Raw genomic sequence first — 19,116 nt, 5'->3', positions numbered from 1 at the left:
AAGTCAGAAAAGGCAAACTTCTCTGCAAGAAGGAGAGAGAGAGGGAGCGGTTGGCACCGAAGCTGCAGGTGTGAAGGTCTGTGCAGTAGGTGGGCTCTAGCTGTGCAATAACTGGGCTCTGCTCTGCATCTCTAGAAAATGCCTGCAGGCACACAAGCTGTTGCATTTGATAGTTTGCCCTTTTGAAGTGTAAAATATTTTCTTTTCCGGAGTTAAAAACCATCACATTTCCCAGACTAGGAAGATAGTATTTAATTGCAAAAATGAGCACTTAGGGAAGATATTTGTTTTACTTCAGATCCGTAGTAAACACCTCTGTAAAAGAGGGTTTCATTTACAGAGTAGTTATTTCTTTTTTAAGCACAGAGTAAAGCAGTGTATGTTGGGTGCAGCCTTAGGCAAGGCAAACTGGTTTGGAAATACTTGTGGCTTTGCAGAAAGGAATCTTTAAATGAACTGCAAACGACAACTGTTTTAGGAAGCGTATTTGTTGTTAAAAGCAATTCTCAGGGTTTTCTAGAGGAGGGACAGCATTTAGAAAATGCTAAGCGTGTTTTGGTGCCATAGCAAACAGCACAAGAAAAAATATGTGCAATATGTATTTTCACCATACATGCATCATCTAGGTGGGAACAACAACTGAAAATAATCTTCCACAGAAAACACCCTCAAGATGTAAATATGTGAATCTGGGGAGTCCCGTTCTCTCACATCACGTACAAACTGACTTTCAGGAAGACAGAACTCTTTTTTTGCAGTTGCCACCTGAGGAAGGTGTTGCTGGACTGCTTTTGATCGTGGCTTAAATTCCAACAAAATTAAAACCAACACCGAGGTCCCACTGGGATTCCAACGCCCTCGGCACGGAATGGCTTCCTTTCGCCCTGTAGAACCGAGGGCTGTAAAATGTAATGACTCTTTAAGGCGAACTTTTTAACCTTCACTGGGTTGTGAGGGAGGGGGTTTCACAGCGTTTGAAAATCTCAGGTGTTACCAACACCTGGTGTGAGGATTGAGGGACAGAAAAGAGTCCTGGAAGCTCAGAAAGAATTTACTTCCAACATTACTTCCATGTTTGCCCAGATACGACAGAGAAATGGGACCGCAGAAGCACGGCCGGGCCTGGCGGGGCGGGGCGGGCCTGGCGGGGCGGGGCGGGCCTGGCCGCCGTCGTCACGGCAACGCCGTAAGCCGCCGCCGCGTCCCCTCCCCCGCCGCAAACCTCGTTCTCGCGAGACTTGGCCGGCCCGGCGCGGCGAGGCCGAGGCGCTCCGGGCCGTTTTCAAACCGACCGTAGCGGGGCCGCGGCCCAGCCACGAAATGGCGGAGAACGACAAGCCGGAGGCTGCGGCTGCCGCGCTGCAGCGGGGAGCGGAGGAGGCCGCCGTCGCCGGCCAGCCGCCACCGCAACAACAGCAGCCGCCACCGCAACAGCAGCCGCAACAACAGGCGCCGCAACGTGAGGAGGCCGCGGCGGCGACCGAGAGCGGCGGGGGCAGCGCAAATGGCGTCAAAATGTGTGTGCCGGGCCGGGCCGGGCCGGGCGGGGGGCGGCGCGGCCGGGGGTGCGGGGGGCGGCGGGCCCGCGTAGGCCGCGGCGGCGGGAACGGGGCCGGCAGGCGGCCGGGCCTCTCCTCCCCGCGACCCGCCGGGCTCCTCCCGGCGCGGGCCGCTCCGGGGCTGGAGAGCCGCCATCCGCGTGAGGCGGCCGGGGCCTCGGTGACCTCTTTGGGCGGCTGCCCGGGGAGCTCCGGTGCGGGGCCGGAGGCCGAGCGGTGGGCCGGGCCTCCAGGGTGCTGCGATGGGCTCTGGCCCGGCGCGGTGCGGCAGGAGCCGTGTCCAGAAGTGTGCTGGGATGTTTGTGTTTTCCAGACGTGCTGTACTGCGCTTTGTAAAGCTTTTGGGCTTCTCCTTTTTTGTTGTTGTTTGTTTGTTTGTTTTTGTGGGAATGCTAAGAAAGCCCTATGGTGACTTATTTTACACAACATGCAAAAAGCCCCACAAACTTTTCCTGTAAAGGACAAAACAATCATATGCAGAGTATGTAAGCTGTCTCTTATATTGTAAGTCCAGGAGGAACATAGTGCAGCAGAGCCAGAAATGCCAGGTCTCCAGAAAAATGCAGTGAATGGCCTTGTATGGGTTTGCTTGCTTTTGATGTCAGGGTTGTAATTCTTTGGATTAAGTAGATTTTGGCCTCTTATTATTGAAGTTTCAGCTCCTCTTACAACCTCGTTTGCGTCTTATAGGCAAAATATATGTTTTAGGAGGCCTTGTGTTAGAATACATCAAGGCTGTTGGAATCTGGGATCTTTTCATGTGCTCTGTGCAGCCCAGGCATGCTCTATGCCTTTACTTGACTTTCAGAGAAATTCAGAGCTCTGCATTTCAGTAAAACAACGTTTCTTCTGTTTTTTTTTTTCCTCCCCTGAATCTGACCCTCAGCATTCAGAGTGCCTTAATTATTCTACCTTGACTAGAAGATTGTGACCTTTTTGCATTTTTTTAAGGCATGAAGTATTTTGTTGCCTGTTGGCATTGCTGCTGTTAAAATTATTTTTGTGTCCCTTCTTCATTCAGCAATTTTATTGTTTTCCCTTCAAAACTAATTGCATGCAAATAGAAAATCTCCATCAGTGTGCAAGGTAGGAATCAACAGGGTCTAGTCTGAAAATAACAGGACATTCTTGGTAACAGAGTTTCAAATCTTAGTGTTTCGTGTACAGTTTCCAGTCTTTCCTGAAACAGGTGTACAAAGGATGAAGCCATCATCGTGGAGTTGAAATGTGCTGTGTAGAAATGTATTTCAGTGCCAGGTTTGCTTAGTGCTCAGATTGAGTTGGAGAGCAATCCTGCTTTCAGCTTGCCCACCTCCCTAAGTTTACTATATTGAGAAGAGGATTGAACACAGCAAACTTGAACTGATGTATGTGTATTAGAATCACATGTTCAGTTGTGGACTCTGCATTTCCATCTCTCTGTTATCTGTATGGCTATACAGTTGCTTGTGAGCAGAGGAGTGTAGTAAACATATAAAATGTTTAATTAATACAAAACGTGAAGAGTAAAAATTACTGCTGTTTTTTTCTTTGAGATAATGGCAGTTCATAGTTTCCGAGCCTGTCTTTTCTGTGGCCTGTAGGTAATGAAGGGGACATTGTTTTGAATGTATTCTTTTATTGAAAGTACTTTTCATGTGAGAGCTGCAACCACAAAACGGACTCTACCATCAGATTGTTCACTCACCCATTGATTTTGGCAGGTGAATTTTGTAAGGATTTATTTATTTATTTATTTATTTATTTTAATCTCTGTTTTCAGGAGTCTGGTTGTGATTTCTAGACTAAATGAAATGTCTTCTGTTTCCCAGATTTAGGAGTTTGTGCAAGGCTTGCATCCTCTCTGCTCTCCTGCTGGTTCGTACAGTCAGGTGCCATAGAGCCAGTGGATTCTCTCTTTGGAGATCTGGCTCTTCCTGTGTACCACATTGAACATGCCGGGGCTGTTTCATAATCCTTTAAGCAGGAAAGAGCTTTAAAAGGCTAAAGAGAATCTGTTGGTCTAATGCTGAAAACCAAGGAAGAGCTCTGGTTTTACTGAGGATATCACAGTACATCAGTTTTGTTTTCATGAGTGGAACTGCCTTGGAAGGAACAGGACAGACTGGAAAGCTGGAACTTGACTCTCCCTCTTGGATCCCCCTTGCTCCTACCTGTTTCCTGCATTGTCCCACCCATTTCACTTCACTACACATCCACACAGGAGATACAATGCCATAGCAGACAGGATGGTGTGGAGGAGTGGTGGTGCAGTGGAAGCTGGAGAATGCTTGATCTAGATAATGTGTTGTTGATTTGAATATTTTAAATTTTACAAATACTTAACCCAGGCAGTGTCCTTGCATTTCTCAGTTGCTAATCCTCTTTTAATCCACTTGTCAACACAAGGACTGTGAGGTTAATATCATATGAGTACATTGAAATTTGAGAAAAAGCTGTGGGAGAAAAATGTGCATGTTTGAAGTTACTCCTCTCTGAGAGGTGTCCAAGTTTGAGTAGATAATACATCTGACTTAATGAAAGGCCATTTGCACATGTTCTGAGTGCAAAACTGTCACTTAGTCACTGTTAATAATTATGCAAGAAGAGCGGAAAATAATAATTTCAGTACATAAAGGTTGGCAGTCTTGCCATGTGCTATGGTTGTAAAACTGAAATGCTTGTTTTGTTTGGCTCATTTTACACTAGGAACCACCTGTAGTCAAAATGAAATCAAAGCAAAGCCTTCTGAAAAGCAGGAGGAATTGTAAAGGTAGTGCTGTTAATTAAGAAAGAGGGTTCACCGTCCGTCTCTTTAACAGTCTTCTGTGAGACACTGCCATGTTCTTGTTCTAATTTGAGTCCTCTTGAGCACGCTTTCAAGTTTATTGTGAGATTTGAATGAGTCACATATAGCATCTGCTTAGTGGATTGTGTTTGTTTGGCTTCGTTACTGGAGGCTTTCAGTGCAGTGGTTTGGGCACCTTGATCCTCTGTTAGCGTGCTGAACCACCTCACCATAGTAACACCTTCTCAAGTGCTGAAGAGGTTTGGCTTTTGGTTTGGATATTTTATCTAATTCTGTACATAGAATATAGTTCTACCAAAGTTGTGAAATGTGCTACGTGAGAGGAGAGGAAGCATACAGTCCTGGGGTTTTCATCTAAAAATATCAGACGTTTTTAAAAGGAAGGCAGCTGTTGTTGCTCCATTTTTGAACAACAGAGGGCAAGAAAGAAATCTTTGTTTTTAATGGATGATTCCTGGTGACTTAATTAGTCTTAGAGGCAAAGCATGTCTTAATGAGCCTATTTCCTATGCCTTTAGAATGTTTTCAAGTTATAGTAGTGTTAAGCAGTGGAAATAAAAAGAGCATTTGTTCTAAATTAAACTCTAATTTCTCTAAAAGCAGTCAGACAAAATTTGTGGATAAAAAGTATTTGTGTGCAAAATAAAAGGTAATTTGCCTGCCAGGGTCAATTGTATGTATTTATTCATATGCTGAATGAAGTATACCAAGCTGTTCCATAAATTGGATCATTTCAATTCTTCTGTGGCAAATATTGTGCAACTTTGCCAAGTATGAGTTGAAGTTCTTTGAAGTACCAGAGTATGGATGCTGTAGGCTATTTTTCATCTGATTTCTTGAATTTTGATCTTTGTAGTAGTTTTATAGCACCATGTTTCTCAGTATTGACAGACTTAATGGAAAAAGGATGTAACTGTAGTAGCAAGATGTGATTTCTGAACTTATAATAGTGCCTAGATCTTTTGTAACATTGATTTTTTTGTTCTAGGTAAAGCAACGCATTTTGAAACTACACTGTTAGAATTAATTTAATTTAAATGTAAAAGGAGGGCAATGTCTGGGGAGTTCCGATAGCATAGAGTTATAGAGCTGGATGTATTGGTGCTATATCACTTTGTAATTCCAGGTGAGACTAATATTTATTTATGTATTTATTTGGAATGTAGGGATAATGATGAGACGGCAAAAGAAGAGAAGGCACCAGTGAAAGAGAAGCATACAAAACCGAAGGCAATCCCTTCTCTTGGAAACAAGAATAGATTCCACCCCTATTCAAAGGAGAAGAACGCAGGCAGTGCAGAGAAGAAGGCTATTAATCGTAATAGAGTTTTCATTAGCAACATCCCATATGACATGAAATGGCAAGCTATTAAAGATCTTATGAGAGAGAAAGGTAACTTATTCCTTATAATGCACTCCATGTAGAAAGGGACGAAATATAATGTTTATGTCCTTTGAGCCACACAGATTTGATTTGACCTTTTTTTTTTTGGCCTCTACTTGGTACATCTATCTTCCTTCCCCCTCTTTCATCCGAGACAATTGCATTGCAGAGTAGGACTGGTAAACAAGGTATTCACAATCTTCTGCCATTCTAGTGTGACAGTAGAGAGTATATGCATGACCTCATGTCTTCTTAAAGAGATTGTTTCATTTAGTTGTAGTCTTGTAGATTTTTTTTTTAAAGGGCTACTGCATCTAAGCAACACATTTAGTGTGTTAACATATAATAAAGGATGTCTTTCAAAAGTTGTTTTGTATTTTTTGGTGGAATCTGGCTGTGGCGTTAACTTTGTCTGCATTGTCACTACTGCCACGACTGTTTGTCTGGAGATTTATATTAAAGCTTGTTATTATTGTTGCAGTTCTGATAGAGTAATCTTAATACCCCAAACTTTTTATTGCAAGTTCTGGGGAATCTAATGCTAACATTTGACTTCTGTAAAAAGCTAGTTTTGTGTTCTTTCTTGAAAAAATAGATTCTTCAAAAGTAATGCAAAGCACACCTGGCTTTTAGGCTGTGAAAAATGCCAAAAAACCCCTTCTGTAACTGCTGGTGTATCTGTTGTAAGGTGACGTGACTATTTGATTGGTTTACTTACTGAAACTTCCTACTTTAGAAAGTGAGTGGCTTGCTGTGAAATATTTGATGTGTAAATTTGGTTATTATTGAAGGCAAACTTATGATTGAAGATATTCAGGTAGAAAGTCACCTTAAAACAGGTGTTGTGAGTAGGATGACAAATGTTACACTTTTCAGTGAACGTTGACGTTTCATTTGTTAGGTTAAGGGACTGTGTATATCTGAATTTGTTCACCAACTATATCATACTGGCCAAAATATGATCTGTAGTATGAATTAGGTTAAATATAGTTGTTTGTTTTTAGATTTTGAGAATGTGGCTGCTGCATATTTCTGAAAATTAGCTAAATTATATAGCCTTTGACAGGAGGTACGTTGGTCTGGTTTTGATTGTTGGTGAATAATAGGTGTTTCTCTGTAGAGTTGTGCACAGGGGCACAGAAAAGAAAGATACTGGTGTTTAAATGCATTGTCTCTTGGTATTTTCCCTTTGTATGTCTTATGTAGTTGGTGAGGTTACATACGTGGAGCTGTTTAAGGATGCTGAAGGAAAATCAAGGGTAAGTGCCGTGGGCAACAATCTGCTAGAGGTTTAAAAGTTCCTCAGCAGTTTTATTTTTGTATAATACCTGTACCAGTTATTGGAAAGTAAGTTTCATTTTCACACTGATTTCATTAAGATAGCTTTGAGGTTTCTCTATTAGAAATAGTCTGATGCATTCACACAACTCAAAGTAGCTGGCTGTAAAGGACAAAATACTTCTGTAAATGTTAACAAATGGCATTTACTCTTAACTCTTCTTTTTAGCCAACATCTTTCTTTTCATACAAATTCCTTTTAGTTAAAGGATGCTCAGTAAATTGCTGATTTCTTAAAAAATGTTATTAGTGTAGCATTCTCTTCCTGGGGACAAGAAGTATAAAATACTAGCTAAGAACATACTGTTTGAAGTGCCTGATTTGACAGCTTTGTATGGTTGGTACTCTAAACACTGGATTAATGCATTTGCTTTTTTAAAAACTAAATGGGTGGCGATGGCTGGTAGCCAACAGAGTACCAGCAGCAATGAGGTACTAAGAGCGAAGATTGTTAAAGTTCCTCTGTCTTAAAACGAGTCTAAAGTTTGGCCAACAGTAGATCCAAACCTGCAGTGAGAATGTGAGAAATGCAGGTTTGAGTCTTAACTGACGTTGTAATAGTAGTTGTAAATGACTTTCTTCAATGCTTGCTAAAACTAAATCATGCTTTCAGCTTTGCTTCACTTAAAGCAATCCTAAACTCTGTGGTTTATTAGAAGGATTCTGGTGCAGACAAAAGTGTTACTTTCTTACAAAGTAATCTCTCAAGTATGTCAGTAATACTGAAGAGGTATGCAGACACCTTGTTCATTGTACTTATACATTTGATGTATGTGGAGTTGAATTTTGCAGTCAGTGGGCAGTGTTTAATGGCACAATGAGTGTCTTGATTGGTTTTTGGTTACGTTCTGGGTGTTTTTTCCTTCCACCCCTTCCCTCCCTCCCCCCCAGTTTTCCTTACACAGATCTGTGTGGCATTTTTCTGTAGTCCAATTCTGGTTTGGCTCAAAGAGAACCAAATATAGTATAATGCATTTGAATGATATGTATGTTGAGAAAGGAGGAGAAATTCAGCTTGGCTACCAGTAAAGAACATTTATTATGAATTTTGAAGCTGAAAATAACTTGATGAATAGTTATTTAACAGGATCTTTAATCTATAATACACTAACATATGTGCTGACTGACTTCTCTTTTTCTTTTTTTCCTCTTTACATATAATTACAAATCATCGTGGCTGTAGGGTTGTGGGTAAGTTTCTCTTTCTATGTGCATATAAATGCACTATTAACCAAGCATTCTGTCATTTTTAATATTTTTAAACTTTATTTTAATACTCCAAATGTTTTTGTTCCCTCTAAGTGTGGTTGAATTCAAAGATGAAGAATTTGTAAAGAAAGCATTAGAAACTATGAACAAATATGATCTTAGTGGAAGACCACTGAATATTAAAGAGGTATGATTATTGCTGTTACTTTTAATACAAAATTCTGAAGATAGTCTTCTGTTCTAGTGACATGAGCGTCTTAGCTGTGTAACTTTCAATTTAATTTTATTTATTTAATATTTATTTATGACACTTTCTGAATGGAATGAAGTGCCTGCTGGCTTGCGGGAAGTCTTGATACAATGCCGAGTGATCTGACAAAAAGTGTGTTGTAAAGCTAAAACTATCTAATGCTACTCTCCTTTTAAACAACCTTTTCTTTAACTTCATATTCTTACCTGTGTTGTCTTCTGCTGCTATGGTCATATTCCTTACCTGCTTCAAACAGGAGCTGGGGAAGAATGAGCTGGTTGTGAAACTACTTGTACTTGTACAGATGGACTGAAAGTAGAGAGTTTCTGCTGATTTGGAAAGTGAAATTTATGACAACATTTTTATTGTAGTGTTGTAGCATATGACCGTGTCTGGCGCAATTCTTGTCCTGTTGCAGCTTTAATAATGATATCAACAAATCAAAAAAGCTATTTAAATTTATTCAGTTCTTGGAAAAAGGTGCTAGACTGACAGTCCTTTAGATTGAAATCTTTTCTACTTGTCCATAGGCTAGGTACAGCATGTGAAGTGGCAGTGCACGCTTCCTCAACAAGTGCTTTGCCAATATGACTCAACCCTCATCTGAAAGGACCCACCTCTAGAGGTGAGGGAATTAGGTCTCCATGCTAATTCAGTTCTTGATCCCTCTGGTATGGACAAGGATGTTAGTTGATAATTTTGATGGGTTTATGTAGAATTTGAAATTGAAAGCTTTTGTTTGTTACCAGTCTTGTTATTGATTATTAAGTTGGCTTAATTTTTGCACATGTTGCAGGATCCTGAAGGTGAACATGCTCGCAGGGCATTACAGCGTGGAGGAGGACAATTTGCGGGAGGACATGGACCTGACATTGCACCTGGATTGATGAATTTACCACCTTCTATTGTCAATAATCCAAACATTCCTCCTGAGGTTATCAGTAACTTGCAGGCAGGCAGGCTTGGGTCCACTATTTTTGTTGCAAATGTAAGTTTAAAAATGTATTTTAAAACTGTAGTACCTGATCTTAGTAAAAATATCTTTTATTCATATTTTAATACAGTTTTAATATGAGAGGAAATGAGAAATCTTAGTTCACAGTCAGTATATTCAACTAAAAATGAAAAATATTACCCAGATTTTGGACATGAAAGATGCATTCCAATCTTAAAATTGGTATGGATTTTTAATTATTGCACAGTCATATGTCAAGTTAAAAATATGCTTAATACATATTTTCAATATCTACAAATGCATTTCTTCATTATTTTTTTTAACTCAATATACAATTTGTTTATTATTATTTCTTGCTGGTTACTTTAGACAAACTTAAACCATTGGGGATGCTTACTTCACCAGCTCTTTACTTGCACAAATGTAAGAGAGAGGCTGTGCTGTGTGTGCAGGGGAACATATGGGTGTATGTCTGCTCTTTGCAATAACCCATCCGTTTCCCAGTGCTAGTATGATAATCAGAACAGTGAAATAGATATACATAGTGTAACTTGATGCTTTTAGTTATCATTTTTGTTAGACTCTGTTGTAGTGTGTGTATGTTTAAAAAAAAAAAATTCTTGCTGTTTACATCAAGCATTTTGAGAATCTGAAGATTTCCTCAGTGTAGAAAATATTCCAAATTTAATCACAGAACAGGGATGTATACTTATGTATTTCTGTCTGTAAGCTTGACTTTAAAGTTGGTTGGAAGAAACTAAAAGAGGTATTCAGCATTGCTGGAACTGTAAAGCGTGCAGACATCAAAGAAGATAAAGATGGCAAGAGTCGAGGAATGGGAACAGTTACCTTTGAACAAGCAATTGAAGCTGTTCAAGCAATATGTATCCTTGGTTTTGGGGGAATAAAAAAGGACCAAATATGGATTAATCTTTATTTAAGGCTACTTATAGAACAGTTTTGCAAACTGTGCTTACTTGCTTTCTAGCTACTGTAATGGGCTAGGTCTCATACTGTGCAGATCAATTTTTGTAATACTGACTAAATTTGCTTCTAGATCGTAAAAAGATGTCTGTGATGAAGTTGAACAAACTTAAAATACGTAGAAACGTGACACCTGTGAATTCAGCTTTATAGTCCTAACAGTCTTTGTATTGGCCTTTGAGTTGGCATTCTGAAGATCAGATGAGGAAGAGGAGAAAACTAGAAGTGATACAGACATAATTTTTTACAGTGGTTCTTCTGAAATAGTTAAGTTGACTTGTGTAGTTAGATTCCTTGACTTGTGTTTCTTAAGCTATGTTCAACGGACAATTCCTGTTTGACAGACCTATGCATGTAAAAATGGTAAGTTGCTCTCATTTCTTTTTACCTTACATCTCTCTGTCACAGTGTTGAAGGAATCATAGCATAGCATCCTTGTTTTTTATCAGGATGACAAATCAGTTCCTCATGAAGATTTCCGCGTTGTGGACAGCAAAGCTCCTCAGTTACCTCGTGAGTACACTGTTTTTCTCACTTTTTGCACTTGTGCATGTTTCTCTGAAAGTACTGCCTCCTATTTATTTCCACAGAAACTGCAAAAGATACAAAGGAGCACAACAGTGCTATTTGATAGAGCAAATTCTCAAGTACAAAGCACTATTTTTTTACATAGTTGCCACCATTAGCTATGCATTTTATGCTGTAAGAATTTCCGTGGCCATCTAAAATGTGGCTTCTTTCATATTGCTGACACCACTGCTGAACGTCATCACCCACCACCTCTCTATGCTAACATCTGCTGTTTGGTCTCTGTAAACATTCAGCTAGTATCAGTGAATGTCAATGGCTGCTGTTTTTTCTGCATGGGAGAATTCAGTGACACACCTCTCCTTCATGTACGCTTCCACGTCAGACATCGTTTTGTCAGACTACCCCTCTGCTGCCACCTGTTGCATGGCAACAAAATGTAAGGGAATATTGGTGGGAAGGTTCAACCTTTACTGCCATACCACTGATGTCCCCTTTTGATGTCATGGCGCAGTGTAATAAAATAGAAGGTATTACTTTCAGAGCAGCTCACATAATATATGTTGATGTGGTCTTGGAACTGTTTAGTAGTAGCTTTGCATACAGCGATGTCCTTATGCTGAAAATCTTTCTTATGTTGATAGCTTTTTCTTTTTTTTTTTTTTGAAGGTGGACTTGGTGGCATTGGTATGGGACTTGGACCAGGTGGGCAGCCCATTAGTGCAACACAATTGAGCATGGGTGGTGGAATGGGGAACATGGGTCCAGGAGGTAAAGCCATGTTCTTCATTTTCAAGTTTCAGAGCTGTTAAGTTTATAATTGTCATTTTGGTTTTTTGGAAGAATGACATGCTCTTGTCAAGGCCATCCTTGCGTAGCGTGTTTTTGAGACACTTTTAGAAATACATCAGGATCTTACCTGTGTTCTAAATGGCGTTTGTTTCTTTGATTTAAAGGTATGGGAATAGATGGTCCTGGTTTTGGCGGAATGAATAGAATGGGAGGCGGTACGTGCAGTGAATATCTTTGTATTATGTATTTTTAAAGTATTGGATAGAAAAACATTCTTCCTTATTTTACAGGGCTTCCTGGATTTCGCGGAATGGAAGGAATGCCTAATATGGGAGGATTTGGAGTCAGCCGAATGGGAGGTGGGTGAATGCTCTTAGGTTGCTAATCTGTGAGCTTTATTAAAAGCTCTTTCTTCAGATAGAGATGAGTAATGTAGATGAATTCAAAGGATACGTGGGCAGTAGCATGGGTGGAAACATAGGAGCTGATATGAAAGGTGCCTCTGACTGGTGGATTAAACCTGCTTCTATCTAAACAGCAGCTATGAAACAAGTGTTGTATCGCCATCTACTTAGATGAACATGACAGAATTTTTCTGGTTTCTGCATTATTCTCTACAGAAATGTTCCGTGGTGGAATGGGAGGAAACATGGACAGAGATTTTGCTCGTAGTGAGATGGCTTTGAACCGTGGTTTTGGAGATTCTTTTGGAAGGATGGGTATGGTAACTGTTAAAGTCCCTGTGGCAAATTTCAATAGTATTGAAAGAGTTTTAACAGGGGGAAAAAAGTAAGAGGTGTGGTTTCATTTGGCCATCTTCCACTGTCTCGCTGGTGGTTGTTATAAGGTTGTTTTTATTAAGTTAAGGATATTTATGTGTGTTTATTATGGGTATCTCTGAAGATGGAAGTTAAAATGTTTTTTTTTAATCTGTAACACTCGAGTAGTGATTTGGGGAAAGTATTGTGCTTCAAACTGTTAACTGTACCAGACATTATATCATTCAGATATTAAAACATCGGCAATCCTGAACAAGCTGTTCATTCACTATCTTTGTAACTTTCAGGAGCCTTCTTTTGCAAAGACATGCTGGAAAATTGTTCTTTTTTTTTTTTCTTTTGCAAATCATTCAGCACTGGAGAGAAATGGTGGATTTTGGTTCCCTCGGTTTTCTTCCAACCTTTTCTCATGCTGCTCAGAACAGGGTCTCCTGGCCTCTTCTGAAACTGAGCCAGCTTTGGTTTTTTTTTTTTTTATAAATGATGCCTTGTTGATGAGTTCATTTTTGCTACTTTTTGCTTCCCTCAAATGAGATGCTCTTCTGTCTTTACAAAGGTTGAGCAGCCTGGAAGCAGTTAACACTGGAACTTTCTTCACTTTGTTACTGCATTCTTACCGGGATGAATGCGTTATAGGAGCCAGCCTTTCTTTTTTTCCCTGCCAGCCCCTCACTGTGCTCCACACCTCAGTTCACTACTGTGAAAGTGCTGGTGTGTTAAGATTCATAGGCTCTAGGAAAAATGCAACTCATAGGCTTTTGGGGGAGAAAGAGGGTTGTTAATTTGGATAGGTCTCATTGATACTTAACTGTTATGTGCTTCTCTACAACTACTGGTAATTGTGTAGCAAGTAGTAGGTATGTAGTAAGGTTATCAGTTAAATTAGTCATAGTGGCTTGGAATTAAGGTCTTTAAAAATTGAGTGTATGCTTTCAGTATGTGTACTTGCAACATAGGATGAACATCTGTTTCTTCAGTGAAAATCTGGAGCCAGTTCAGTTAGAAATGCTTGTACAAGAGGACTCAGAAGTCTGTTACTTGTAATACACCCTGTTTGGCCTAATGAATAAGTACTAAGGGCTTCTGTTTCTCCCGAGGGACTGGCAGGGAACCACTGCTGCTGTTTTGAACTGTATGCAGAAAATGAATCTGATGGAAGATGAAAAGCATTTGTAGAAAATATCAGCAGTTACCTTTCTTAGGTAGCGAGGCAGTGGTGTCCAGCCCAAATTAGCCAGCCATTGATCAGTTTTATTGCATGTAAAGAAACAGAGCTATTTCTTTTAGGGAGAAAAGCAAGAAAAATGTAGTAGCTGCCAGTTCCAGAGTCATCTGCAAGTTCCCACTTCCTTACTTATAGGTTAAAAACTGAAATGATTATGCTACCTATTTCCAGAAACATTGCCTGTTTTTATAGGAAGCTCTTCTATCAGTTCGGTACCACTGTTAGACTTGTGGTCTCCAGAATGCATTTTGCAGAAGCAAGGTTCATTGGAACTAATTTTGTCAGGTTTGTTCCACAGAACAAATGGGAGCTTTTGTCTGCGTGGCCTCTAACTCTGTTTGGCATTGACATGAATGTAGTTCTTTGAGTTTTTACAATTCTAGAAGCTCCCTCAGGATTACTTTACTGAATGATAGCGCTTCAATAAAAACAGTGTTTTCTTTTTTTTTTTTCATTAGACCCCACTTTCTAGAATCAGTTTCTCACGCTGTTCTGGAGGTTTCATGGTTTTACTTGGCACTTTTTAATTAGTGTTGCTTTCTTTCTCTTTTTTCCCCACCCAAGTCTATGAACTCTGCATTCATATACAGTAAAGGCAGGCTTTGAGATACAGTTCGAGGTTTTACGTGAGTTTCTTTAGAGTGGGAGAAACTAGAGCATTTCTACACAGTAAGGTTCAAATAGGATGAACCCTTCAGCCTTGACAATGGGGCTGTTACTCCCAATGTGGGAAATGGCTCATTTAGTTTAAGGTGTTTGTACTGCTAGTAGAGTGGAGAAAAAGTGCCTAGAAAGAAAATCAGAGTAGCTTACATCCCGTAATAGGGAAGGAAGGGGTAAAGTTACTTGCTGGGTATTTCCTACTTAGCTTGTGTTACAAAGGCACAAGCTAAAGTGTTCTGTGGAAAAGAATTGCTGGGAAACACTGAGATCAGTGTGCTTTATCATTGTGTGCCTTGCTGTTGTCGCTATCTGGCAGTTTCAGTGTATGTCACTTTATTTTTTATCTGTTTAGGTGGTGCAATGATTGGTGTTTTTGCCGGAGGAATGGGAGCACCTAGAATGGGCCCAGTAGGATCTGGAATGAGTAGGTTTACTTGTTTCCATAGAACGTAAATGCTCAGGCAATGTAATGATCTGGCTGTTGTACATGCAGCTGTTTCAGCAGATTTGTACTGCAGTGTTTGGTCAGTGTTAGAACTCTGTTGCATGTGTCTGCAAGTCTAATAGTTGTTAAAGCTGTTTTGTTAAGGTGAAAATTCATTTAGCAAGTTTTCCTCTAGTCTTTTCCTTAAAAATACAGATTTGAAATAGTTTGAGCTTATGGAGAAGAGGGAGAAGTGTTTGAAGTAAACTTGTGTTCTAGAACAAAGGTGAATGGGCAAAATGAATTGTGTGAACTTGATGAAGCTGAGCTCAGTTACTTCAATAATCTCTTGAGTTGCAGGTTGTCACTCAGTTGAACAAAGCTCAGATACTAAGTTTATACTAAGGCAAATATCTCAGTTCCTCAAGCTAGAGCACACGAGAAACTAAAATCTTGCTAGTGGCAATCTCAAGAGACATAAGAGTTAGAAGGTCCCTCGTGATCTTGATAAGCTTGTTTTACATTAATTTTTAATTATGAATCCAGAAAAACCCGTGTACAGGATATTTGAATGCCATTGATCTTGGTTCTTTACGTAATGTGCTTCAATATATTCTATTGCATGTATCATGGGAAAATCCATACTCTTCACAGGACTTGCAGTCACGTCTGCTCTTTGCATAATATGCTTTTTCTCTAAGACTGTCACTGAGTGGTGGGACTGCATCGAGTAAAGCTGAGCATTTAGTTTTCTTCAGTTGACAGTAATGTGTATGAGTGACTGTGCATGTATACATTCTTTTATGGCAGAAGAAAAATAACTTTTGTTTATCATACGCTTATGCATTTATTACTAATAAAATACATTATTATTATTATCCTCTTTCTGTAGGTGGTGGAATGGGTGGTATGAACAGCATGCCTGGAGGAATGGGAATGGATCGGATGAGTTCTGGCTTTGATCGAATGGGACCAGCTATGGGTGGAGGCCTGGACAGGAACATTGATATTGAGCGAGGATTTGTGCCCGGCCCAATGGGAGGTGCCATGAAAGAGAGATTGGGCTCTAAAGGCAACCAGATATTTGTGAGAAATGTAAGTGTTTGAGTACAGGGAAACTCTAAGTTTATTTTGTGTGCGTGTTTCGCTACATGCTCTCTCTACTCGTAATCTTTTGCTAGTAATAAATATTTTTAAATTCTAGCTCCCTTTTGACTTGACCTGGCAGAAGCTAAAGGAGAAATTCAGTCAGTGTGGTATGTATGCAACTCTTACATCTATTCAGCTCCACTGACTTCACGTTTTGTATGATGTTCTTTAGATAAGGACAGTTTTACAAATAATTTGTAGGTTTGACAACATGTGAGACTAAGGTACAACATGGTCTGTGCTGACTGGGAGTGCTGATCTGCTATAAACTTTAACCCATTCTATTAATAAAATTACCCTTTTAGGGTTTTTTTTTTTTTTTTGAAATAGGAATAAGGTCTCCTCTGGTGTGTAATGAAAGGTTTATTTTGAGACAAATGCTTGTAGGGGTGTCAGTGTGTCTAGGCCATACATTAGTTCCAGTACTGGTACTGCATCAAAGCAGAGTTAATAACTCTGCTAAAGCAGCACATCTTTTTAGTGCAAGTAGTGATCCTGATAAGCGCATTTGCAGGCTGTAATGTCATGCCTTCCATTGTGAAATAAAAGCCCTTCTTTTTTGTAAGACACAGGAGTACTGTGAATATCCAGTAATTCTTTCTCTAATCAAACTTGTATGTAGAAATATGAGAGTGAGTTTAATTTTTTTGAAATCTCACTTTTCAGAATGGTATAACTTGATGTAATTGAATATAACACTTCATAATTAAATAATAACTGAATTGTTGATGGCTTTACTGACTTTGGGAGACAGGAAAGAAAGAATTTAAAACTGTGATGTCTCTGCTGTGATGTCTCAGGGAGTCTTCATACAGCCATGCGTAGAGTGGAAATATTTTAGACCTTGCAGTAGTACTGTGAAAAAACTCAGTGTTCAAATGTATTTAGTAGTTACAGGAACTTAGTGTGCTTATGACCCAAGATTAAAAGTTCTTCTTGAATTATAATCAGATCTGTGCACCAGCTCATTAGAGAGGAGTTCCCTGTTTTCCCCCTATTATCAGGAGCGTGCTGCTGTTAAAATTCTGGGAGCTGGAAGTCATTATCCTAGTACTGTACTGGGATTCTACTGTGGTAAAGGACCACATAAACTTTCACCTCTTTTAAAAACAAAACATGCAGCAGAGTTGTTTAATTCACATTCAGTATTAAACTTGCACAGTTATATAAACTTGATTAACAAGTTAATCTGAAATCAACAAGGTGTTCTTCACTTTTCATTTTGCTTCAGAAATTTTCCAGGGATTATCTTGTGTTCTCTTTTCTTGCCATCCACCTCCTGCCTTGATTTGGATGGATGTGTGAAAGAAGTTCTTGTGCAAATGGATGTAACTGTTCTCTGCTAAAATACATACAAGTAGTTGAGAAAAATTCTTAAATTACAACTTCTTGTGCAGATACAATTGTAGCATCAAGTGACATATGATAGGAACATCTGTGTTTCGGTGCAGTTATTTATACTCTGCCATCATCAACTTAGTGCAACTTGCAGTTATGCTAAGGAATTAGATTGTTTTCTGAGAAATTGATACAGGCAAACAGGTTCTCTCTTTTTGTCTTAATTACCTAGGCAACTGTCAGAGTTAGGGAATTTTTTTGTTCTTTCTGGCTACTGTGAGGTGCAGTGATTATGTTGAGTGTTTTTTAAGTCTGATAAACACAAGTAAAAATGAAAAATTAAACATACGAAGTCCATGTCTCCGTATTTCCTTATGATGCTGGAATGAAAGCGATTTCTTTCACTGAAAGACCAGCCTTCTATTCAGTACATTTAAAGATAAAAAGCCATGTATTCTAGGGAAGAATTTATTGTTCCAAATGGCAAATGAGGGCTCAAGAATGGAGCGCATCTCTGGCATCTGTGTAGATATGTTCTCTCAAGGGTTGTGTTTCCAAACTCGAGCAAACTCTAAAAGAATTGGGAAGTGCATGCTGTTTGCTCTGCAACTTTTTTGCAAAATTACAAGATTGTTATGGTTGGTTGATAATATTGCTGTGATTGTCATACTAGAGTGAACATGGTGGACTGGATTGAACTGTCATTCATTCAAAATACATCCATTAGTCACTCTCCTGGCAATATGACTCCATGAATGAAATGTGGAAATTTCCCTTAGATTTTTAGGGTGTTTGTTTCCAACTTGGTGTTAAGTTAAGGCATACTTCATCTTAGTTAAGTTTAGAAAGTTGAAAGAATGGGTCATAATTTGGATTCTTCACTGCTGTTCTGATTTGTCTCATTCCCCGAATCAGTGAATATGCCATAAGTCTAAAAATGCTATTATTGTATGTTCCCCAAATTATATTTAATCTGCTCTTTTTTCACTTCTAATTAGTTCTTTAAGTTTATAGTACACTGAAGGCTTAAAATAACTGCTGTTTAACTTGTTTATTCAGGTCATGTAATGTTTGCAGAAATAAAAATGGAGAATGGAAAATCAAAAGGCTGTGGAACAGTCAGATTTGACTCGCCAGAATCTGCTGAAAAGGCCTGTAGGATAATGAACGGCATAAAAATCAGTGGCAGAGAAATTGATGTACGCTTGGATCGCAATGCATAACTTAAAACTGTGTTCAGGAACATTCCTATGTCTGTTTAGCTTCTCTATCCTAGTAAGTCATTTTTAGTAACATTGTATGCTTACGAAAGCTGTAAAAAGGAACTTTTAAATCCCACCAGCCTTTAACAGTATAGTGTTTAATATACTGTGATACTTGTTAACTGAATCTTACTATGTTTGGTTTTTAAAGACAATTAGCCTGATTTTTTTGTTGTTTTTTTTAAGAGGCACTGAGCACCTGTAGGTTCCATTAGACTATGGGAACTTTGGATGCTTGGCGCCTTTGGAAAATTAGGCCAAGTGTCTCTCTCTAGTCATTCAGTTTAAATGAATGGTTATACTGTTTTTAATAAAATAAGCCATTTTCTCTGTTAAGATTGCATAGTGGGATTTGTTTAGTGTTTCCTGATTTTTATTTTTTTTTTCCCAAGCTCTTGTATCAACATTGTAATGTAAAAACTGGGTGTTTTTTTTTCCTTCCAGAATTCTAGTTTTATGTGCTTGTTGTCATACTGTAATTCTTGACTC

The 19,116-nt window shown here is 39.2% G+C and overlaps 1 protein-coding gene across 2 annotated transcripts; it reads left to right on the top strand.

Annotated features, from left to right (window-relative positions):
* The first annotated feature begins 1,216 nt into the window (after positions 1-1,216).
* Positions 1,217-18,963, top strand: MYEF2 (myelin expression factor 2). 2 transcript variants are annotated; one of them, XM_031616601.2, is made up of 17 exons: positions 1,218-1,517; positions 5,514-5,740; positions 6,938-6,990; positions 8,253-8,260; positions 8,372-8,465; positions 9,325-9,516; positions 10,214-10,367; positions 10,781-10,830; positions 10,917-10,980; positions 11,665-11,766; positions 11,952-12,002; positions 12,078-12,146; positions 12,408-12,506; positions 14,807-14,878; positions 15,771-15,973; positions 16,083-16,134; positions 18,425-18,963. In XM_031616601.2, the coding sequence occupies exons 1-17, from the start codon at positions 1,321-1,323 to the stop codon at positions 18,586-18,588; spliced, it is 1,851 nt and encodes a 616-aa protein (XP_031472461.1). In that variant the 5' UTR covers positions 1,218-1,320; the 3' UTR covers positions 18,589-18,963. The 2 variants fall into 2 exon arrangements, with proteins under 2 accessions (XP_031472465.1, XP_031472461.1); XM_031616605.2 differs by lacking the exon at positions 14,807-14,878 and having other exon boundaries at positions 1,217-1,517.
* Positions 18,964-19,116: the final 153 nt, after the last annotated feature.

This window comes from Phasianus colchicus, chromosome 12 (genome assembly GCF_987193195.1).
Source record: "Phasianus colchicus chromosome 12, bPhaCol1.hap1.1, whole genome shotgun sequence".
NCBI lineage: Eukaryota > Metazoa > Chordata > Aves > Galliformes > Phasianidae > Phasianus > Phasianus colchicus.
This window is presented reverse-complemented; position numbering and strand designations above follow the sequence as displayed.